We start from the raw sequence: 24,833 nt of genomic DNA, 5'->3' as shown, positions 1-24,833 counted from the left end.
GAGAATTAAATATTGTAACTTTTTCCCAAAAGGAAAATAAAACACCATAATCTCCTGTCGCACAGAGCGAAGGTGCAAGTTTGGGCACTTGTCTATATATAAGGATTGTGCATTAATACATATAGTATATTTGTAATTGAATGTTTTATTGTTCTTTAGGAATCTGGAAGCATCTTAGAAAGTGCCACTCAGAATGTTCCAAAGCAAGAGAGATTCATACTGGTGCAAGAAGCCAGGAAATCTCAAACTGTGTCACTTGATACCTGTATTGCTACAGAAAGAACAGTAAGTAGAACTGTCCATCTTAAACATTTCACAATTAGTACATAACATTACACATTGTGGGATTGGGACTATACTAGAATGGGAACATGGGATAAAGGAAGAGATCATATCATTCAGAAAGAGATTAATTAAAGTAAGCAAGTGATGAATGAGTGTAATCCCATTTTGGCATATGCAGGTGTAAAGCTGGACATATATTATCTGATTTGGCCACCAACATGCTGGGATGATCCAATCATTTGACTCCTTAGTCAGCAATCAGGTCATAATGGTGGTAGAAGGGAGAGACCTCATTAAAGCTGGCCATACACGTGGCAATTCCAATCTTTTCGCAGGAAAGATTGTTCATTTCCCCCACTGATGTTCAGAGCTGAATTGTCAGATGTGGAGGCAGAAACAATTGGAATTCTACCAATCTATCTTCACCTGATGAATCAGCCCTGAACGCAGATTTTGTTCAGGCTCCTTCAGTGACGCCCGATCAAAATCTTTTAATCCGGGCGATCGACGAGTCAACCCAACCCTGCATACTTAACATGGTACAGTCTATTGAACATCCCAGATCCTTATATTGCAGCAAAACATCGTACCATGTTAGGCACTGATAGAAGTAACAAAAAAGAGAATTAAAGTGACACCTGCACTGAACAAATGTTGGAACGACTCAATAACAAAAAAGTCCCATAAGCCCCTGTGTGACTGAGCTGCACATTTATGCGTGCGTGCCTGAGGTTAGCATAATATTTTGTTTTCTTCTTGGATATTTATTTTGTTTTATATTTTTTTAGGAACCTAGAGTTAAACATGTCAAATTCATATTTGTGAAAGAAGCCAAGAAATCTGAAGGTAAAGTATTTCAGCAATCGCTTCCTTCTATTGCCCTATGTTATTGTACTGTGAGTTACTATTTGTATTTAGTGAAAGGAGTAGGTGTACATCAAATTTTGTTGACATGAACCTTGACATTAGCTGAAGGGCAATTATACTTAATATAAATATTCAGGCCCTGTGTTTAGACCTGGACTAAATGCTGCCATATCCTTGCACTCATCTGTCTACAATAAGAAAAATGCTAAAAACCCATGAACTCTCCTTTTTATGTATAGTTACCCACATTTCTGTACAAACATTTTAACCTTTTTGTTGGTTTTTGCAGAAAAAAAAGAGAGTTCTGACAGTGAAACTGAAAGTGATGATCTTGAAAATTCCACAGTAAGTAAACAACATTGATGTTATTATTTCTATTAATGCTGTGCAACTGGTGGTGCTGGAGCCTTGAATTCAGTTTAATAAGGAACAGTACTCGTTTGGAACAGTACTAGAGTGGGTTATTGAGAAAGACGAAGGCTAATGACAGAAAACGCATTATTGCAGATTTGGCCCTTTACTCACTGGATGTAGCCAATACATCTGTATGAGCATTTTATGGGCAAAACGCATCCCACTTTTACATTGATTGATTTATTTCTTATTACATACAAACAGTAGATTTCTATTCCCTAGGGGCTACGCGGTAACAGCTGAACTGATAAAAAGCCACAAATGATCACTGCAGGGTTAATCCAATATGAAATACAAAGAAACAATAATTAGAGTGCAATACATTTATTCAGTGAAATTTAAGTTAAATGACAACTGCTCAGAAAGGGAAATGGGTAAAAGGCTTGAATTCCACATTAGGGCAGCAGGGAATCCACTCTGGGCCTCCTAAGAGATAATGAAACATCCTACCATATCCCGCCATATCTACTTTTTTCAGAAAAGCACAACAGCATGTTACCTCCCTCTTGTGAGCGCCCCCTTTTCTAAGTGTTCTGGAAACATTTAAATCAGCTATTTATGTTTCTTGGTGCACCATACACGCACCAAATATCGTATGAAACGAGGTTTCGTACCATATCATCGTTGCATGTATGGCCTGTATTGTATTAAAGTGACACCTGCACTGAACAAACACAAATGTTGGAACTACTCAATAACAAATGAGTCCCATAAGCCCCTGTGTGACTGAGCTAAAGTGCACATTTATGCGTGCGTGCCTGAAGTCAGCATGATATTTTGTTTTGTTTTCTTCTTGGATATTTATTTTGTTTTATATTTATTAGGAACCTAGAGTCAAACAGGTCAAATTCACATTTGTGGAAGACGCCGAGAAATCTGAAGGTAAAGTATTTCAGCAATCGCTTCCTTCTATTGCCCTATGTTATTGTACTGTGAGTTACTATTTGTATTTAGTGCAAGGAGTAGGTGTACATCAAATATTGTTGACATGAACCTTGACATTAGCTGAAGGGCAATTATACTTAATATAAATATTCAGGCCCTGTGTTTAGACCTGGACTAAATGCTGCCATATCCTTGCACTTATCAGTCTACAATAAGAAAAATGCTAAAAACCCATGAACTCTCCTTTTTATGTAAAGTTACCCACATTTCTGTACACACATTTTAACCTTTTTGTTGGTTTTTGCAGAAAAAGAAGAGAGTTCTGACAGTGAAACTGAAAGTGATGATCTTGAAAATTCCACAGTAAGTAAACGACATTGATGTTATTATTTCTATTAATGCTGTGCAACTGGTGGTGCTGGAGCCTTGAATTCAGTTTAATAAGGAACAGTTCTAGTTTGGAACAGTACTAGAGTGGGTTATTGAGAAATACGAAGGCCAATGACAGAAAAGGCATTCTTGCAGATTTGGCCCTTTACTCACTGGATGTAGCCAATACATCTGTATGAGCATTTTATGGGCAAAATGCATCCCACTTTTACATTGAATGATTTATTTCCTATTATTACATACAAACAGTAGATTTCGATTCCCTAGGGTCTCGCTGTAACAGCTGAACTGATAATAAGCCACAAATGATCACTGCAGGGTTAATCCAATATGAAATATAAAGAAACAATAATTAGAGTGCAATACATTTATTCAGTGAAATTTAAGTTAAATGACAACTGCTCAGAAAGGGAAATGGGTAAAAGGCTTGAATTCCACATTAGGGCAGCAGGGAATCCACTCTGGGCCTCCTAAGAGATAATGAAACATCCTACCATATCCCGCCATATCTACTTTTTTCAGAAAAGCACAACAGCATGTTACCTCCCTCTTGTGAGCGCCCCCTTTTCTAAGTGTTCTGGAAACATTTAAATCAGCTATTTATGTTTCTTGGTGCACCATACACGCACCAAATATCGTATGAAACGAGGTTTCGTACCATATCATCGTTGCATGTATGGCCTGTATTGTATTAACGTGACACCTGCACTGAACAAACACAAATGTTGGAACTACTCAATAACAAATGAGTCCCATAAGCCCCTGTGTGACTGAGCTAAAGTGCACATTTATGCGTGCGTGCCTGAAGTCAGCATGATATTTTGTTTTGTTTTCTTCTTGGATATTTATTTTGTTTTATATTTATTAGGAACCTAGAGTCAAACAGGTCAAATTCACATTTGTGGAAGACGCCGAGAAATCTGAAGGTAAAGTATTTCAGCAATCGCTTCCTTCTATTGCCCTATGTTATTGTACTGTGAGCTACTATTTGTATTTAGTGCAAGGAGTAGGTGTACATCAACTATTGTTGACATGAACCTTGACATTAGCTGAAGGGCAATTATACTTAATATAAATATTCAGGCCCTGTGTTTAGACCTGGACTAAATGCTGCCATATCCTGGCACTTATCAGTCTACAATAAAAAAATGCTAAAAACCCATGAACTCTCCTTTTTATGTATAGTTACCCACATTTCTGTACAAACATTTTAACCTTTTTGTTGGTTTTTGCAGAAAAAGAAGAGAGTTCTGACAGTGAAACTGAAAGTGATGATCTTGAAAATTCCACAGTAAGTAAACGACATTGATGTTATTATTTCTATTAATGCTGTGCAACTGGTGGTGCTGGAGCCTTGAATTCAGTTTAATAAGGAACAGTTCTAGTTTGGAACAGTACTAGAGTGGGTTATTGAGAAATACGAAGGCCAATTACAGAAAAGGCATTCTTGCAGATTTGGCCCTTTACTCACTGGACGTAGCCAATACATCTGTATGAGCATTTTATGGGCAAAATCCATCCCACTTTTACATTGAATGATTTATTTCCTATTATTACATACAAACAGTAGATTTCGATTCCCTAGGGTCTCCGCTGTAACAGCTGAACTGATAATAAGCCACAAATGATCACTGCAGGGTTAATCCAATATGAAATATAAAGAAACAATAATTAGAGTGCAATACATTTATTCAGTGAAATTTAAGTTAAATGACAACTGCTCAGAAAGGGAAATGGGTAAAAGGCTTGAATTCCACATTAGGGCAGCAGGGAATCCACTCTGGGCCTCCTAAGAGATAATGAAACATCCTACCATATCCCGCCATATCTACTTTTTTCAGAAAAGCACAACAGCATGTTACCTCCCTCTTGTGAGCGCCCCCTTTTCTAAGTGTTCTGGAAACATTTAAATCAGCTATTTATGTTTCTTGGTGCACCATACACGCACCAAATATCGTATGAAACGAGGTTTCGTACCATATCATCGTTGCATGTATGGCCTGTATTGTATTAACGTGACACCTGCACTGAACAAACACAAATGTTGGAACTACTCAATAACAAATGAGTCCCATAAGCCCCTGTGTGACTGAGCTAAAGTGCACATTTATGCGTGCGTGCCTGAAGTCAGCATGATATTTTGTTTTGTTTTCTTCTTGGATATTTATTTTGTTTTATATTTATTAGGAACCTAGAGTCAAACAGGTCAAATTCACATTTGTGGAAGACGCCGAGAAATCTGAAGGTAAAGTATTTCAGCAATCGCTTCCTTCTATTGCCCTATGTTATTGTACTGTGAGCTACTATTTGTATTTAGTGCAAGGAGTAGGTGTACATCAACTATTGTTGACATGAACCTTGACATTAGCTGAAGGGCAATTATACTTAATATAAATATTCAGGCCCTGTGTTTAGACCTGGACTAAATGCTGCCATATCCTGGCACTTATCAGTCTACAATAAAAAAATGCTAAAAACCCATGAACTCTCCTTTTTATGTATAGTTACCCACATTTCTGTACAAACATTTTAACCTTTTTGTTGGTTTTTGCAGAAAAAGAAGAGAGTTCTGACAGTGAAACTGAAAGTGATGATCTTGAAAATTCCACAGTAAGTAAACGACATTGATGTTATTATTTCTATTAATGCTGTGCAACTGGTGGTGCTGGAGCCTTGAATTCAGTTTAATAAGGAACAGTTCTAGTTTGGAACAGTACTAGAGTGGGTTATTGAGAAATACGAAGGCCAATTACAGAAAAGGCATTCTTGCAGATTTGGCCCTTTACTCACTGGACGTAGCCAATACATCTGTATGAGCATTTTATGGGCAAAATCCATCCCACTTTTACATTGAATGATTTATTTCCTATTATTACATACAAACAGTAGATTTCGATTCCCTAGGGTCTCCGCTGTAACAGCTGAACTGATAATAAGCCACAAATGATCACTGCAGGGTTAATCCAATATGAAATATAAAGAAACAATAATTAGAGTGCAATACATTTATTCAGTGAAATTTAAGTTAAATGACAACTGCTCAGAAAGGGAAATGGGTAAAAGGCTTGAATTCCACATTAGGGTAGCAGGGAATCCACTCTGGGCCTCCTAAGAGATAATGAAACATCCTACCACATCCCCCCATATCTACTTTTTTCAGAAAAGCACAACAGCATGTTACCTCCCTCTTGTGAGCGCCCCCATTTCTAAGTGTTCTGGAAACATCTAAATCAGCTATTTATGTTTCTTGAAACATATTCATGGAATCTTATTTTCTTCTTTAGCCTTCCATACAAAACTCTCCTGTCTGCCAGGAGCTGGCAAGGGCAGAAGAGATTGAAGCCGATATTGCAGTCCAGGATGATACAATTTCACTGTAAGTTAAATTATAACTTATATATCTATAGCGTTAGTACAGGTATGGGATCCATTATCCAGAAAGCTCTGAATTACAGAAAGGCAATTTCCCATAGACTCCGTTTTAATCAAACAATTCAGATTTGTTCAAATGATTTTATTTTTCTCTGTAATAATAAAACAGAACCTTATACTTGATCCCAACTAAGATATAATTACCCCTTATTGGGGGCAGAACAGCCCTATTGGGTTTATTTCATGGTTAAATGATTCCCTTTTCTCTGTAATAATAAAACAGTACCTGTACTTGATCCCAACTAAGATATAATTACCCCTTATTAGGGGCAGAACAGCCCTATTGGGTTTATTTAATGGTTAAATGATTCCCTTTTCTCTGTAATAATAAAACAGTACATGTACTTGATCCCAACTAAGATATAATTAATCCTTATTGGAGGAAACACAATCCTATTGGGGTAATGTTAATGTTTAAATTATGTTTTTTAGTAGACTTAAGGTATGGAGATCCATATTAGGGAAACCCCTGGTCCAAAGCATTCTGGATAACAGGTCCGATACCTGTAATGCGTTGTTGCCTTTTCAGGACGCTGGAAGCAATATAATACATTCTTTCTATCCTATTTTAGTATTGAGAAGATCTCTTGGACATCAGTCGAGGACTTTCGATTCTGTAAATTCCTTGGCAAAGGTAGCTTTGGGAAGGTAAGTTACTTAAGCCCCCAAATGAACTTTACGCTATTTAATCATATATTCAGAATACATTATGAAACTCTCTTTTTTCCAGGTTTATCTGGCAGAACATAAAAAAACACAAAATATGGTCGCCATCAAAGCTATGAATAAGGCAGATATTCATAAGAATCAGATGCTCAAAAGGTCAGTATATTTGTGATGAACATTTTACAGACTTTACCCAGCAACACCCATTGGTGAAGTACCCAGTGGCAAAGTACTGATGGGATAACATGGAAGTGCTATGGGATGAGGCAAAGGGTGAAGGGACAATGGAAGGATATGTGATGGGACACTGGTTAATGTAACAGTGGGAGGCTACATACTGTAATGTGGAACTTGGTGATGGTGCAATAGGAGGCTATGTAATGTAGAACATTGGATCAAAAGGGGTCATCTGCATCTTAACTGCTATTCCCCATTGCAAATCATTTTTACTTGTATTCAACAAATTAGCAGAGAATTTAATAGGCCTCAAATGGCAAGAAAATAAGGGGCCCACAATACTGAATCACTATTTACTTTGCCGCAGCTCCTTTCCCATAAGGCCAGCTGTGGGGTTTCCCTATTCCTCATTCCTGATGCTTTTATCTTTCAGCCTATTGCTAGAGAAGAACATCATGAAATTTGTGCAGATTCAGAGAACCCCTTTCGTTATGGGGTTGATCTCTGCTTTCCAAAGTGAGCATCGGGTCTTCTTCTCCATGGAATTAGCCACTGGAGGTGACTTAGAGTCAGTCATCAAAAAGGGTGCAATTTCGCATTCATCAGCTGTGTAAGTATAACGGGCATAATACGTCCCAACATTAACAAATTCACCTGCTTTTATGGATGAATATTAACTGATTTATTTCTCTTTGCAGATTTTATTCAGCTTGCATTGTTCTAGGAATTCAGTTCTTGCATGAGAATGGTATTGTCCACCGGTAAGTGGCTTGTAGCTTTAGTCTCGTAAATATCATTGGCTGGGTACAAAACATACAAAGATGCTCAAGGGTGCCATTTATATGTGTACCAACAGAATTGCGCCTTCCAATAATATTGTAGCATAACAATAGTCAGTGAAATAAACTCACTGGTGTTTGTTTCTCTCAAATAATTTGCAAAGTGCTGAACGAATGAGTGCATAGTTATTAGATTACTATGTTTGCTTAACCTATGTTATACGGTTTTGGCATAATAAACATGATATATTTTTAACAGTATTACTAATTCCATTATTGCATTCACTTACAAATGTTTCTTCCTTTACAGGGATTTGAAACCTGCAAATGTCCTAATAGATAAAGACGGTTATGCTAAAATTTCAGATTTTGGTCTGAGCATAGCAGGTAAGATCTTAGTAGATGTTTTTACAGGTGATAATTAGTAAAATCATCGCCTTTATTAGTCTGAACTGGGTTGGGTTATTGTGCCTTTATATATATATATTAGTAAATAAGCCTCAGTGATCTATAGCTTACATTGCTTTGTCTCTGCTTAAGGAATTGGCTATGGTTGCACTATGAACCAACCAGTAGGAACTCCGCTCTATAAAGCTCCTGAAGTATATGAAGCCAGACCCTATACTAGATCCGTGGACTGGTGGGCTTTAGGAGCAATGATCTATAAAATGGTTGTTGGGCATGTAAGTATAAAACATCTTTTTCGTTATTATGTGGCTTTGTAACTCTGCTTTCTTACATTATGGTACAAACACCTACTGTATGTGGTCACTGCGCCCCACTGGAATATCCCCATGATGCACTGATTGCCCAGCCAGCTTATTGTTAGCTAATCTGCAGAGGGCAGAAGCTAGAACCCAGTGCTGTGGCATTGTTGCTGATTTCTCCTAACTTTGGCTTTTCTGTTTTTCAGCCTCCATTTTTAGCAAATACTTTGAAGGATCTGGCATTAATGGTGACAGAAGCACCAGTGATGTATACGAAGGCAATCCCAAGACAAACCAGAAACATCATAGAAGGAGTAAGTTATCAGAAATGATACCTCTGTCTGAGATTTCTAACCTTAAAAGACTTTTTTTAAAATGATAAGTTACTGAGCCAATGGACAAACTATTAAATGTGATTTAATTACATGTTAAACTGATTCAGCTTCTGGACTGCGCTATATACATTTGTGTGTGTGTAACAACTATTTTCTTTCATGTAGCTGTTGATGAAAAATGGTAGTTGCCGTCTGGGATCGAGCGCAAATGGTGCTGAAGATGTGGCGGCCCATCCTTTCTTCTCGGTATGATCATATTTCATGCTTTTTTCATGGCAATCCTGTACATAGAAATGGCTGTAGATTTTATTTCTCATGACTGTTATGCATAGATTTGATTTATTTATTGTGCCCTTGGACTCTTTGTACCAGATAAAGCTTCTCTATTGTGTCTCACCCTTGACTACGTATGCTTTCCTGTTTTACAGACAATAGACTGGAATGCACTGAAGAAGAAACATGTGAGGCCCCCATTTATTCCTAAGCCATGTGGGAAATGTACTGCAGAGGAACAAATATCTATTCAAACACCACCCCATCTTATAATGCACTTATCGAGAGGTGTCCAAGAAGCATTTGATGAATTTTGTGAGTCTGCAGAAGGCAAAAGTTCAGTCAAAGAAGCTGCTGTAGAATTTCACGACACAGACGACAGCTCAAGTCTAGATAGTGAGTCGTGTGAAGAACTGCGTGACTTAGCAGAAGACTCAAATTCAGCCCAAGAGCCAGTTGAAGAAGTGAGTTCCCTCTGCTGCTGCTGCCGGCCCACCTTCCTCTGATCATAGGAGTTCCCTCTGCAGCCGCTGGCCCGCCTGCCTCTGACCATAGGAGTTCCCTCTGCAGCTGCCGGCCCGCCTGCCTCTGACCAGACGAGTTCCCTCTGCAGCTGCCGGCCCGCCTGCCTCTGACCAGACGAGTTCCCTCTGCAGCTGCCGGCCCGCCTGCCTCTGACCAGACGAGTTCCCTCTGCAGCCGCCCAATCGCCTGCCTCTGACCCGAGGCTGCAGAGCGAAGGCCTCCGGCTCTGGTCACAGGCGCAGGGGGGGGGGGGCGGTGCCTCACGCAGTATCACAAACTCCTCCGTTAGTAAAGAGAAGGATGCAGGGATTGCGCAGCGCTGGCTGAAGCACAGTAAACTTGGAGTCTTCTCTAATAATAATAATAATAAAAAAAAACCTTTCTTCCACATTCTCTGTTCTTCGTTCTCTGTTCTTCTCCTGCTCATTCAAACGGTTTAGAGGGAATCTCAGGAGAGTTCAGCTCTTTTTCTTTTCCCATTGGGCTTTGCACTCCCACTTTCAAGAAAGTCGGCTCGTGCACAGTTTTAAAACTACTGCTTCTGATCATTGTTTTTTTAAAAAAAAGTTATGGTACATCATTACACTGAACACTCTAAACACATTCCTATTGTTAACTGAAAACTGACAGGTTCTCTTTAAAGAAAAGTCAAAGTCCAGTTGCTTTAGACTTAATCCTACTAGATTCTGTATATAATGCCGAATGGCAGGGAAACTTCATATGGGACACACCACTTCCTATTTTCTTCTATTCAAATGTATATTTTTTATATGAAAGTATGTACAGACAATATATTTAAATTGTACTTGAATAAAGTTATATGAATTTTAAAGCCGTGTGTAATTGTGATGTTTGTCTCCAATGTTAAGAAATACACCCCATAGAGACATGGGGCCTTTGGTAGCCAGAAGAAATTCGACCTATCTGTATCCATTTATTTTGTGGGTTTTTTTAAGGACATATTTACCAATTGGTAAACTTTCAGAAATAATAAGTCTTCACTACTGCGGGCAAGTAATCTCACTTTAACATTTACCCTTATTGGAACCCGAGTATCCAGTGTTATATAGGCACTGAGGAACCCGAGTTTCCGGTGTTATATGGGCACTGAGGAACCAGAGTATCCGGTGTTATATGGGCACCAAGGTACCTGAGTATCCAGTGTTAAATGGGCACAGAGGAACCCGAGTATCCAGTGTTATATGGGCACTGAGGTACCCGAGTATCTGGTGTTATATGGGCACTGAAGAACCCGAGTATCCGGTGTTATATGGGCACTGAAGAACCCGAGTATCCGGTGTTATATGGGCACTGAGGAACCTGAGTATCCGGTGTTATATGGGCACTGAGGAACCCGAGTATCCGGTGTTATATGGGCACTGAGGTACCCGAGTATCCGGTGTTATATGGGCACCAAGGTACCCGAGTATCCGGTGTTATATGGGCACAGAGGAACCCGAGTATCCGGTGTTATATGAGCACCAAGGTACCCGAGTATCCGTATTATATGGGCACTGAGGAACCCGAGTATCCAGTGTTATATGGGCACCGAGCTACCCGAGTATCCTGTGTTATATGGGCACAGAGGAACCCGAGTATCCCGTGTTATATGGGCACTGAGGTACCCAAGTATCCGGTGTTATATGGGCACTGAGGAACCCGAGTATCTGGTGTTATATGGGCACTGAGGTACCCGAGTATCTGGTGTTATATGGGCACCGAGGAACGAGGAACCCGAGTATCCGGTGTTATATGGGCACTGAGGAACCCGAGTATCCGGTGTTATAGGGGCACTGAGGAACCCGAGTATCTGGTGTTATATGGGCACTGAGGAACCCGAGTATCCGGTGTTATATGGGCACTGAGGAACCCGAGTATCTGGTGTTATATGGGCACCGAGGAACGAGGAACCCGAGTATCCGGTGTTATATGGGCACTGAGGAACCCGAGTATCCGGTGTTATAGGGGCACTGAGGAACCCGAGTATCTGGTGTTATATGGGCACTGAGGAACCCGAGTATCCGGTGTTATATGGGCACTAAAGGACCTTCAGCCTTAGGGAACTGGATATGATGAGCCGACTACCATCTCTTTAGCTGTGTATTCACAAATGCCTTTTGTTTGGTTGTTACATTTCCCACCACTGTCTGTAATCTATCCCCCAGCCAGTTCTCTATCCAACTACAAATATTATGTTCCTGACTTGAAATGTATTCCTGTATCTTATCCCTTATTACTTTTTCATGCAGTGCTTAAATGATTGAACCCGTTGTCTAAGATTCATGATGCATGGGGGCTTCTTAATGTGTGGGACTATTAACTGTATTAGGGGGATAATGTACCCCCTACTGTAAATGATAAGGATATTAGAAGTCACTGAAGGGTTCTGTGACCATATAAAGGCACAAGGCTGCAGGCTGAGTTATACAGGGAACTCCGAGTATCACTTATGCATTATAAGGGATAATGTACCCCCTACTATAAATGATAAGGATATTAGAAGTAACTGAGGGGTTCTGTGACCATATAAAGGCACAAGGCTGCAGGTTGAGTTATACAGGCAACTCTGAGTATCACTCATGTATTATAAGGGATAATGTACCCCCTACTGTAAATGATAAGGATATTAGCAGTCACTGAGGGGTTCTGTGCCCATATAAAGGCACAAGGCTGCAGGCTGAGTTATACAGGGAACTCTGAGTATCACTCATGTATTATAAGGGATAATGTACCCCCTACTGTAAATGATAAGGATATTAGAAGTCACTGAGGGGTTCTGTGCCCATATAAAGGCACAAGGCTGCAGGCTGAGTTATACAGGGAACTCTGAGTATCACTCATGTATTATAAGGGATAATGTACCCCCTTGAGAATAGAGTACCATGCAAGTATTAAAAAGGATACTGTAATGTACCCCCAAGTGTAAGTCATAAGGATACTAGAAGGGAGTTGCAAGCTAACTTGCAATATTTTCTTATTTCATAACTGTGGGACATTATTTCTAAGCACATTTGTTTCAGTGGGTCATGTGACATCTATAACTAATAACAGTACTGGACACTTTTTATAAACACATGTTCTGAATGCATGTTGGTCGATGTATAGTAGCAGTGGCGGGGGGTCCTTTCTTGCCTTATATTTCTATACATTCAGTTCCCATAAAACAAAAAATAGCAGCACCCCTGATAAGGAGCAATTTGATAATCTGACAGATGATATCACAGGACACACATTGCCCAAGGGCTGAACCAAGTGACAAACCGCAACTATTGCATCAACAAGGAATTATTTAATACTTGTTACAGGGCTGCTCTTCTCTGCAACCAATGTATGTTATTATTAAAAGAGACAGTGATGCCATAAAAGGGGATCTCATGTACTTCTGAGCACTTTATATAAATATTCTAATTTGTACTGTTTGAAAAATACTGCAAGCTACTGAAACTACACAATGAGAATTATGCATTTGGATGCCTTTCCAACATTAAACAGTTATACTTCTAAATGAGACATGAGATTCAGCAGCGCTATATGAAAGATTCATTAAATACAGGGCATGATCTAGTCTAGCCACTTCCCATACAGCTCTCTCAAACCCTGCAAAGTTACAACTGTACAGAAAGGTGGAGGGAAGAAGTCGCTTCAGTCTAGTCCCACTTATAAAGGTCAACTGCGTATGCACAAAAAAATGTAATAAAAGGCACTAGGATTGCCCAGGAGCAGTAACCCATAGCAACCAATAAGATGTTGGCTTTTAAACAGGTGACCAGTAAATCTTGATTGGTTGCTATGGGTTACTAGTCCTGGGCAAACTTAAGGTCCCCATATACGGGCCGATAGTAGCTGCCGATATCAGTCCCTTGGACCAACTCGGCAGCTAATCGGCCTGTGTATGGGCACTCCCGACGGCCTGCCCGACCGATATCTGGCCTCAAATCGGCCAGATCTTGACCGGGCAGGTTAGAAAATCTAGTCGGATTGGGGACCGCATCGGGCAATATTGCCCACCGTAGGTGCCTTTAGTGCCTTTTATTACATAGCTCCCTTAGGTTCATGACACATAGTAGATAGACATCCTAATAGCCTAACTAATGCTTATTGGAAATTAGGTCCAGTCAGCAGTTGACTGCTTTAATGCGCAATATAGCAAGTTAAATGGGGCCATAACCAGCAAAGCAGAAACAACTTCTATGGCTTTCTCAGTAAGCACTATCAATAAGTATATGGGCTTTCCCCCTAGGCACACATTTTCTAAACAGTTTACAGTGAACAATGACTGTAAAGTTCCATAAGAGCCAGCCAATTTTGTATCCATATTTTGTATCCATATTTAAGAAGCAAATAAGATCATGATCAAGACATTATGGATCTGTAAGCCCCACAAAGAAAGGCTGGTACCCTGCAGGTTGTGGTTAGGATTTTTGGATGTGGGTTGGATTGCAGGTCTTGTCCATATTTCTTATATTATTTTACATATATTATCTATATTTTTTAACTTTTATATTTCTACCCCTGCCCACTTCTGATAATGGTGGTCAGCTGGTTGTGGATTGGGTCGTGAATAAGGCAATGATTAGTATATAATCATGGAGCTTTTAGCTTTTCCTTGTGCTGCATGATTTGCATTGCATGGGATCTTTCGTACCTGTAAAGGTATTGTCAACAAATAATCATTGTAGAAACTGAAGCATTAGTTTGTGGCAGTCCCTACTCTTCATCCTTCATGGTGACTTATGTTGAGCAGTGATCCCCAACCAGTGGCTCAGAAGCAAAATGTTGCTCTTCAACCCCTTTGATGTTGCTCCCCGTGGCCTTAAAGGAGGTGCCCATTTTTAAATCTTTGGCTTGGAGACACAGGTTCACTCCAAGAATGCATGGGGCTACCAAATAGCCAATCACAATCATCACAATCCTTAATTGGTATAGGAGATGTGCTTTTTTTCCCATAAAAACGATCAGCGCACCAGAGGCCCCTCTTTAGATTAGAGGAACGGAGGTTCCATTTGAAGCAGCGTAGGGGGTTCCTCAGGGTGAGGGCAGTGAGGTTGGGGAATGCCCTTCCTAGTGATGCTGTAATGGCAGATTCTGTTAATGCCTATAAGAGGGGCCTGGGTGAGTTCTTGAACAAGCATAGTATCCAAGGCTATTGTGATACTAATATCTACAGTTAGTATTTATGTTTGTATGTATAGTTTATGTATGTGAGTGTATAGATAGGTCAGTATGGGTCTGTATGTGAGTGGATAGATAGGTCAGTATGGGTCTGTATGTGAGTGGATAGATAGGTCAGTATGGGTCTGTATGTGAGTGGATAGATAGGTCAGTGTGGGTCTGTATGTGAGTGTATAGATAGGTCAGTATGGGTCTGTATGTGAGTGTATAGATAGGTCAGTATGGGTCTGTATGTGAGTGGATAGATAGGTCAGTATGGGTCTGTATGTGAGTGGATAGATAGGTCAGTATGGGTCTGTATGTGAGTGGATAGATAGGTCAGTGTGGGTCTGTATGTGAGTATATAGATAGGTCAGTATGGGTCTGTATGTGAGTGGATAGATAGGTCAGTATGGGTCTGTATGTGAGTGGATAGATAGGTCAGTATGGGTCTGTATGTGAGTGGATAGATAGGTCAGTATGGGTTTGTGTTGGGTGTTCTTGGAAGGGTTGAACTTGATTGACTCTGGTCTTTTTTCCACCCTAAGTAACTATGTAACCTAGATAAATACAACTAAAATTTCATATACATTTCTTTACCTTTCTTCTACAGCAATAATCCCCAACCAGTGACTTGTGAGCAACATGTTGCTCCCCAACCCCTTGGATGTTGCTCTCAGTGCCCCCAAACCAGGGAGTTATTTTTGAATTCCTGACTTGGGGGCAAGTTTTGGTTGAATAAAAACATGATTTACTGCCAAATAAAGCCCCCTGTAAGCTGATAGTGTGCATAGAGGCTGCCTAATAGCCAATCACAGCCCTTATTTGGCACCTTCATGAAATTTTATTATGTTTATGTTGCTCTTCAAGTCTTTTTACATTTGACTGTGGCTCACGAATAAGAAAGGTTGGGGACCCCTGTTCTACAGAATAATGAATGTAACATTAGGTAACCCTATATGAACGTGTTTTTTAACAAAAATTTAGCAGATATATCCTGACTCATCATAGCCAAACTGTGATTAGTGGCTGCAGTTCTTATCTGTTATCTCTGTTATGGCTTTTGTGCAATATTTGCTGCTACAACAACAGGTTCCTGTTTGAGGGGAACACAAGACCCCCCCCCCACACACAAACCAGTATAAAGCTGCAGGTTGGCTGCACAATGGGCTGTTGGAAAGTTCTCCTGCTCCCCAGGATCTTCCTCTCACTGTGCAGGTAGAGCGGCTCTTTTCTCTCCTCAGCTTATGCTCCTCATCTTATTCTATAGAATTCTCATGCACACTCACTCTTACATAGGCTTTTATTTGCCTTTGTTTATCTTCTACAATGTATTATACCTGCCTGCATGACACATTCATGCCGAGATGTACTTTGTGAATTGCACATTATTTAGCCTCAAGACTGCAATGACTTTACACATATTTTAAAATGTTTCCAGGTTAAGCCTTATTAGATAAACCACCAAGTAACATGCTGAGTTATTGCCCATAACTTGTGTATATGGTATAAAGATTTTTATGGGGAAAAAAATCCTCATGACTCCAGAAATGCACATCCCTATAATTTGGGGCAGGTAACCCTTTCCCAACACTATATACTGCCAGTACAACCTTTTCCTGGTCAGAATTCTCAGCATCACTGTTATCACTGTAAATAAACTTCAACTATAGTAGATAAAAAGGAAAATTCATTAGAATTACATTTCTGGAACTAAAGGCCAATGTATTGGTGTCGCCTTTTATGTTGTTTCTTTCAGTTTTGCTTTTTAGTGCATCAGGAGACCATGGGACCATCCAGCATCTGCCTTGTGGCTCTGCTTTCCCTACTGATCCCAGCTGTGGGTTAAAACTCACCAGAAGAGCTATAAGGATGCGGTAGGGACTTGCATGATTGCTCTGATAATATGGGAATGGTTTTTCTTACTAATAGTATTGGGTGTAATACATTTGGCCCACTCTGAACCTAAGTCACCTATGGTTGGTTTCCCTGTGGCTGATAAAATGTAACCCTGTTGAGAGTGATAGGGGTTAAATTGCTGAATGCTGAGCGTGCACAATTTTGTTTTGTGCCATGAAGGTCTGTGTACGTGCTACTTCAAAGATACTGAGATACAGAGATACAGATATACAGAGCTACTGAGATACAGAGATACTGAGATACAGATATACAGAGATACAGATATACAGAGCTACTGAGATACAGAGATACAGAGATAATAAGAGAATTAGAGATTCTCAAGACGTGCGTGGGAGACATTATTTACTGACTGATTCGTCTCGTACCTCTGTACACATGCGTACCTCTGTGTTGTCCTGTCTTTGTTTTATGTACTTGTGGCCGTATTTTATGTATTTACTCATATAAGCATACCTGGTATTAAGAGTGATCGCAAGTCGTTGTGGGTCTTGTTGGGACCTTGATCTCAGTTCAGCCCCAACGACTTTGCTTTGCCAAGCGTGCTTATATTTTTGATTTTTAGAAATTAACGGTATTAAGGGTTAATCGCGGGAAGTAGCCAAAGATAATAAGGAGTTTTTGGTAACTCAAAGGTAAACCTCTAAAGGAGGGGCATTAGGTAGGTACGGGTCTCTTGTTGCGATACTGTTGGATAAATTACTGTTTGTCTGTGTTGTGTCTTTGTTATTGTCTTTAGAAGTAAATGTTATATTTTTAAACCGGTCATCTAAAATTTATTGCAACATTAAGGAATACCTCTGAATGAGCTAATAAGGTTTTGTAGTTTTTTAGGGACCTTGATCCCAGTACAGCCTATTTGCTTTTTCGGAATTGTTGCAATTAATTTTTTATTATAAGGAGTTGGAAATAAAAAATGTTTATGTTTATGTTTTCTGTTTCTATGTTTTCTTTTGCCTCCCTATAACTGGTCTCTGTTAACAGTCTGAGGTTGTGCCCATGAAGGTCAGTGACAGGAGGACTCTTATGTTCAGGCATAAGAGGGGTTAATAGTTACATTCCAGCTGAACGGTGTGCATGCTGGAAAGGGGATAATCACACGCGAATTGCGATTGTGTGTGGGGTATTTTAACATTGGTGGGTTAACCTAGTACAGTGCACATGGAAGCTATGTCGTGTCATAATTGTGTATGTGGACTTCTGTTTGGTTTTACAGAAGGGGGGGCGACTAGCTAATTTTAGGGAAGAGGGGAAACCTGAAATTTACCTTGGTAGAAAACGTGTAATGCTCAGCGTTATGGACATTCTGTGTTACCGGCTTAATGTCCATTTCCCTGTGGGACAAGAAAGTCTAGGGAAAAGTATAATACAGATTTGGGATAATGCTATTTCCAGCGGATACCTACCCTTGGAGTGTGGTTGCCACCCTAAGGAAGGGTTGTTAGAGTGTGAACAAGATGAGCAAAACCGAGTTAAAAATTTTGGACCCTGGATATCTCTCTCTGCTGGGTTCCAGGGATCAAACCAATAGTATGGTGGAGGAAGGGAAGAAATATGAAAAAAAAGAAAGAAAGAAATATATATAAAAAAAGCACTCACAGATGCAATTACCTGACAGATTGCCTGTAGCTGTGTTCAGTGTTAGATACTGACCAAGGGGGACTGTAAACTGTCTCCTTCAAAATTTTGTTTGGGTCAGCTCCCAGATTAAGGTGTTACTTTCCCCAACAGCTACAATTACACTCTGATGCTTTAACTAATTTTGTATCTCAATTGACTTGTGAACTAACTAAAGTGCATGGCCAGGTGTTCTCTTTTGTAACAGATCCCATCTTCACTGAGGGAACTCTCTCCTTGCAGCCCGAGGAGTAAGTGATGCTAAAGAAATTTGTTTGGAACTACACCTCACACTACAAAAAAGACCCCAGCCCTGGAAGGAACACTTGCATCCGTCCAATGATAACTTATATTCTTTTCTGTATCACACAGTTCTGGTACAACTCCTCTAATACACAGCCTAACAAAGCTATGCCCTTTCTCACTGCAGGAGCTCAATTAATTATGAAACCCCTAACTCCTTCAGATTTTAGGAACATTTTAATAAATGCTCCAGATCCTAGAGAAAATCCCGGTGCCTGCCTTATCTATCTTGAATGTATGTGTCAGGGTCAATGCATGTAGAAATGGAAAGATTATGGACTGATAGACAGTCTGTTTCGGCGCCGCCTATGCCATCCCACCAGCGATTTACATTATTGCTGGTGGGATGGCATTTTGTGGGACATTAGTCGCCCGCGACAAGTTGTCTTAGATCAGTTTTCATTCAGACTCCTCATTGAGGTCCCCATTAGTGCATAACAAGGTTACAGGCACATAAAAACACTGTTTTATCAGCAATTCAGCCTTAGTTTAAGAATATCTATGCCAGAATATGTGTTCACCCCAAAATGCTCCCTAATTGATCCACAAACTGGGCTTCAAGGCTTTAATCTAGAAAAAACAAAACATTCTCCCTAAGTCTCTCCATAATTAACTTTTAAGATGGAACCCCAGCAACAGCCTCTGCTCCCACAGTTTGGGAATCACTAAAGAGCCGACCTGGCAGACCAGTGTTAGTAGATGAGATCAAGACCTGAACTTTGGGATATCCAGTATTGCTTGTAGTAGTAGGCTAATAAAAACTTAATTGGTTGTTATGAGCAACTGCACTTATTCAGTTCACCATTTATGTTTGTAAGTGAGTGCTAATGTACTTAAATAGCACCTTGTAATTCCAAGGAAGAGGAACGTGCAAGATGGACCATCTGGGAGGAAACACTGAAATTTATCATAGTCCATAACTTGGAATATTCCTTGGGACTCCACACTTATGAGGTTGGGATGAACCATCTGGGAGATATGGTAAGAACTCCAACCTTCTATGCAGTTTCCCTGGTGTTTAGTAGTGCACAGTAACATATGACTGATCTTTGTAGCCTAATGGTGATGATGCACAACAATATAATAACCCTAGAACACTGAAATATTTTCACATAGAAACACAGGAATAATGTAGGTGGGGGTGTGGCAGTAAATAGAATCTACTAGACCCTTATTCTTCATACCTTGAGAACACGAGCCCCTCTTTACACATCCCATAAGCCACTGCTCTTTGCTATTGCACTGCCCTTAAGAGCAGGGAAGGAAGCTTCCCAGGGCTCATTTGTGCAGTCTCTGAGGAACCTTCTTTGCTGTATTCCTAAAAGGATAGTTGTTCATTTTGATAGGGCTAAGCACCCTGCCAGCCAATGAGATCACTCCCTGGATGCTGACATTGCCAAGCATTGCTACAATTTGCAGTGGCGGCTCCAGTAGGGGTTGGGTTAGTACCGGTTGGCAAACTGCATTTGCTTTTTCAAGCGGGGACCTTTGTACAAAAGATTTATTAGACATAGATATTCCCTTAAGAGCATCATATAACAATTACATTATTCCATCTTATGTTCTAACCACTGAATAATACATTAAGGGAAAATTGGAAATTAATATAAAATGGGCAGGGTCTGGCTTGGATTTAGGGTGTGCCTGGTTTAACTGGACGTGGCCTGTACAGATCAGAGACCTAACATTTCTTAATGTATTGTGAATTTGTTCTGAATAATGTCTTATGATAAGATAAAAATAATTTCATTGTTATATTTATTTCATTGATATCCTGCTTATCATTTATTATATCATGACACATAGCTGTATTGTTATTATGTGCCAGACAGGTGAGGAGGTGGCTACAACAATGACAGGTTACACTGGCTCTAGAGATTCATTGGCCAACATGTCCCACGTACCGAAAGAGATACTAGAGGCTCTGGCACCACCATCAATAGACTGGAGAACCAAAGGCTGTGTCACCCCTGTGAAAAATCAGGTATGTTTGCGTGGGTATATTTATTATATTACTTATACACAGCTATGCTTCTACTTGATGGATGGTAGAGAAATAACATCCCATGTAGTACACAGTAAATAGTATGAGCCTCTATATACTGTACACACAGAGAAATGCTATAGTTGAAGGCTACCAGATCATGTGACAAGTCAGGGGCACTTGTATAGAATCCAGTAACTTGCATTGATTATATGTGCCTCTGAGTTCTCAAAGCTTCTAATCAGAGGTGCTCCAGGCTGGCTGCCTTATGTTGCCCCCTTGCAACTGTATCTGGTAACCTTGCCATTGTTGCCAACTGGCGATTCCAATGCTCTGCAATGAAAAGGTATTTTGGGGAATTTTCCCCCCACTAGAAATGTCACAAGGCGACAAAATGCCCAAGTACAATTACCCTTAGAAAGTGGTCAACCCCTTCCCTTTCTTTTCTGAACCCTAACAGGGATCGTGTAAATGTGACTACGCTTTTGCTGCCGTGGGGGCCCTGGAATGCCAATGGAAAATAAAAACGGGCTCACTGTTTACATTCAGCCCCCAGGAACTGGTGGATTGTTCCTACACTGAAGGAAACAATGGGTGTAATGAGGGATATCCTATGGTCTTCCTTCACATACATGAAGAAATATGGTTTAATGCAGGAACCTGCCTACCCATATGAAGGAAAGGTAATACTGAAATACTGAATAACAATCATACAGAACATTATTTAAACCTGGCTAACACTGCATATACTGGTCCATCAGCCAACTGTAACAGCACTGGCCTGCCCTAAAGCATTCTTACATTTTGCCAATGTTATCAAGTTTAAATTCAAGGAAAAAATATTAGGGGAGGGTACATGTCTTTTTATTCCAGTAGGAACTGCTCCTAAGGGTGAAAACGAATGATGATAGTGTAACCCATGCATCTCATGTATGACATAACTATTTTGCTGCAAGTGAAAATAAAAAAATATTATAATGAATTATATAAAAATAAATGATATCTTGTGGGGGAGCACAGGAATCTACAACTTTATGACCTTTTCTAGTTGATGTAACAATCAGTATTTTTTGGGCACATATACAGTATACCTGAATGGAAAGTATTTCTTTTGGTGTGCTGAAAGGTGTTTCATTGGCTGAATACCTGCCCAATGGCTGACCAGTCACGAACTTGGTATGGGTACAGCCAGATGCCGATACTTATCTTCAGCTTAAAGCAGCCATGGGTACATAAGTAAGTTACCAGAAGGGTAACTTACCATCATATTATTTCAGAAATCCAGCTGAGGTGGCTTTGCAGAGGACTCCATTTGGTGAGCTCTGCTCCTTCACAAAGAGATAGGTGTTGGCCTAAAAATAGAATTATACTGAGTGTAAATTGCAGTCAATGAATCTATATACCATTCTCTGGTTTATAAATGGTGTAGATAAAGCCCAGTTCAAATCTGCTCTTCTCCAGGAAGGAAAGTGCACAAAGATGAAGCCAAGTAATACTGGAGTAGTAAAGCAGTTCTACAGAATACCTTCTGGAAATGGAAATGCTCTCATGAAAGGTGTAGGAACAGTTGGACCCGTGTCTGCTTGGATACATGCCAGTCAGCAAGGGTTCCATATGTACAAGTCAGGTGGGTACCACATCTATGAAAGAGCTATGTGATGTGTCGGTGCCATATATAGAAATGAACACGTGCCAGCAAGTCACACAGCATACCAAGAAATATTCTCTTTCGTTAATTCCAGGTGTTTATTATGATCCACATTGCACCACCCATACAAACCATGTTGTACTTATCGTTGGATATGGTACAGCAAAGGGCACTAACTATTGGCTGATAAAAACAGGTAAGATATACGGGAATCTCAAAATTAAGCTGTGTAGGCCCTGCAAAAATCTTAATTTTTTCTTTCATCTAGTAAAAAAGGCTTTCATTGGCTGGGACATACTGTTCTGCATGTTACATGAATTGACTTAACATAAATTAACAATGTCTCCTACACTGTATAGACAGTACCAGGCACATACACCTTAAAGTAACTGGTGAAGTGCATAATCACGCCCCTCTAGTGCTTATTCAGCATTCCGCTTAGAGGAATGGCTTTGCTGTGCACCTTTGAGTCCTATTCTGCTCTTTAACTTACACTTCTAAATTCTGGGGAGCTTACATGGTAAACTGGTAACAACAGGGACTGGTGCTCCATTGCTGCAGCCATAGGGGGGCCCTATTGAGTAATGTAGCATCACAGTACTGCAGCAGGGAATAGTACCAACTAACTGACCCCCAGTTTCCCTCAGTTGGGGAAAAGGCTATGGACACAAGGGATACATAAAAATGGCTCGAAATTATGACAAAGATTGTGGCATTACCCAGTACGCTTACTATCCAACTGTGTGAGGCCTGGGCCTGTCAGACTGGATGCGGCAATGGGATATTATCTGCAAGCAAATATTTCTGCTAATTCTTATATGCCTGAATTTATTTCTGCTTAATGGAAAAGGAATGTATAAATCACTGGAGGTACCAAATGTACGGCACTCTCCTGATGCCCCAAGCTGGTGCTTTTATTAGGTGGAAACTGCACTAGTTCAGGGTTCTTCTCAGCCAGCACTATGGAGCGATTGGCTTCCTAGTTCTTCTTTGTTCGTGTTGTAGGGCATGTACAATAGAGTCTTTTTCACTCTACTGTGCATACTTTGCTCTAAGCATTGAACAAGGAAGAAGCAGGAGGAAGATGATCGCTCCATGGTGCTCTCTCAGAAGAACTCAGGACCAGAGCAGTTTTCTGCTAACAGGAGCACTGGCCTGGGGTATCAGGTAAGTGCTTACAATTACCTGGGGGTGTCTGTGTACTTAAGACATACATGGTTACATAGCAGCTGAAAAAAACCCCCATCATTTTTCATCATTATCAACCTATGTTCATATATAGCGCATATATACATATAGACACGTAAAAAAAGGAGAAAGGCTAATGTAATGTAAAGTTCTGCTGTTCTAAATAAAATTGCAAGCAACGCAAAACATTGCACATTCTCTGCTTCATCCGTTATTAAAATGGGCAAACTCTAAAAAACAGGCAGTTGGGTTCAAAAACATTTGATCGAAAAATTGCTGAGCTACCATACCTGTGTGATGGGGAGGCGCTGGTACTGAGATAGTCTAAAGTGGTTAAAACAGAAGATTTACCCCCCCCCAAAGCCAGGCTTGGGATAATCCCAATCAGCAATAAGCCGTTAATGAATTATACAATGGCTATCCCATGCCTAGGTGCCAAGGGAGTCTTATACTGGGGGGGGGTGGGGGTTATGCTCACTCATGGGTAGGTCCAGGAAAATAACATTTACTAATGTTTTTTTATGTCACAGATGGCAAAAATATAGCGTGTACTGGCTTGCTGAGTATGTGTATGATGTGGGATTGGATGAAGCACATACTGAGTATGGACACTTGTGTATGAATGTGCTGTCAATATGGCTGCCTGCACTGAGTTATCTTGGAGCTATTCTTGAAAAAAAAAATATATATATTTTTAAGTTGAGTGCAGGCTGTGTGAGCAAACACCACCAGTAGGGCAACACCATTCATGTCATAAGTGCATTCATTGTTGTGTTTACATTATTTGCAAAGAGAACAACAAAGGTCAAATTAACTGGGGAGTTAGCCGCCACCAAATGGGCCCTTGCAAGAGCACTAAGGGGTCCAAAAGTGCCTACTGCCTCCCCTTTCCAAAGGTATAAACACAGCCAGCACTATATTCTTATAATCAAAAACCCGTGGCGCTTATGCAGAGCCGTAAAGGTACTAACATCCTATACCTTCACAGGATTTATCCTACCCCCCAAAAGCTGCTTAGAATCCACCCAATATAGATCAGGCATGTCCTAAGTGTTTCACCCCAGTAGCAGCTTATATCCACATGGTATGGAACCGCCCATCTCTACATATATCTTGGCAGCAGGTACTCCCAGCCGTGCAAACAAATGGATCCCTTAAAGTGATACTGTCATGATTTTTATGGGGTACTTTATATTTCTAAATTACACTGTTTACATAGAAAATAATTCACTCTGCCATTTAAAATGTTATTCTTGAACCAACAAATATATATATTTTTTTAGCTGTAAT

General features: G+C 40.2%; 1 protein-coding gene, 2 long non-coding RNA genes and 1 pseudogene across 3 annotated transcripts; all 4 read left to right on the top strand.

The window, feature by feature from the left end:
- Positions 1 to 2,814, top strand: LOC116406567. The gene is made up of 5 exons (XR_004219572.1): positions 1 to 285; positions 1,074 to 1,131; positions 1,442 to 1,497; positions 2,391 to 2,448; positions 2,759 to 2,814. It is a non-coding gene; the product is annotated as an uncharacterized LOC116406567 (long non-coding RNA).
- Positions 2,815 to 4,953: 2,139 nt separating this feature from the next.
- Positions 4,954 to 6,210, top strand: LOC116406618. Its single transcript, XR_004219708.1, has 3 exons — positions 4,954 to 5,086; positions 5,396 to 5,451; positions 6,126 to 6,210. It is a non-coding gene; the product is annotated as an uncharacterized LOC116406618 (long non-coding RNA).
- Positions 6,211 to 6,845: 635 nt separating this feature from the next.
- On the top strand, positions 6,846 to 10,059 carry LOC105948302 (protein kinase C, brain isozyme-like). Its single transcript, XM_012969863.3, has 6 exons — positions 6,846 to 6,921; positions 7,004 to 7,095; positions 7,550 to 8,578; positions 8,809 to 8,916; positions 9,103 to 9,183; positions 9,366 to 10,059. The coding sequence occupies exons 3-6, from the start codon at positions 8,456 to 8,458 to the stop codon at positions 9,714 to 9,716; spliced, it is 663 nt and encodes a 220-aa protein (XP_012825317.2). The 5' UTR covers positions 6,846 to 6,921; positions 7,004 to 7,095; positions 7,550 to 8,455; the 3' UTR covers positions 9,717 to 10,059.
- A 6,289-nt stretch (positions 10,060 to 16,348) lies between these two features.
- On the top strand, positions 16,349 to 23,671 carry LOC100492471 (annotated as a pseudogene).
- Positions 23,672 to 24,833: the final 1,162 nt, after the last annotated feature.

The sequence above is a fragment of the Xenopus tropicalis genome, chromosome 8, assembly GCF_000004195.4.
Source record: "Xenopus tropicalis strain Nigerian chromosome 8, UCB_Xtro_10.0, whole genome shotgun sequence".
NCBI lineage: Eukaryota > Metazoa > Chordata > Amphibia > Anura > Pipidae > Xenopus > Xenopus tropicalis.
The sequence above is the reverse complement of the archived record's forward strand: the minus strand, read 5'-3'. Positions and strand labels throughout refer to the sequence as shown.

What these genes read in the sequence shown, in the direction of transcription:
- LOC105948302 (XM_012969863.3), top strand. Translation starts at nt 8,456, where the DNA reads ATGAACCAACCAGTAGGAACTCCGCTCTATAAAGCTCCTGAAGTATAT. An exon ending in ATAAAATGGTTGTTGGGCAT is followed by an intron (nt 8,579 to 8,808) that starts GTAAGTATAAAA and finishes TCTGTTTTTCAG; the next exon opens with CCTCCATTTTTAGCAAATAC. An exon ending in CCAGAAACATCATAGAAGGA is followed by an intron (nt 8,917 to 9,102) that starts GTAAGTTATCAG and finishes TCTTTCATGTAG; the next exon opens with CTGTTGATGAAAAATGGTAG.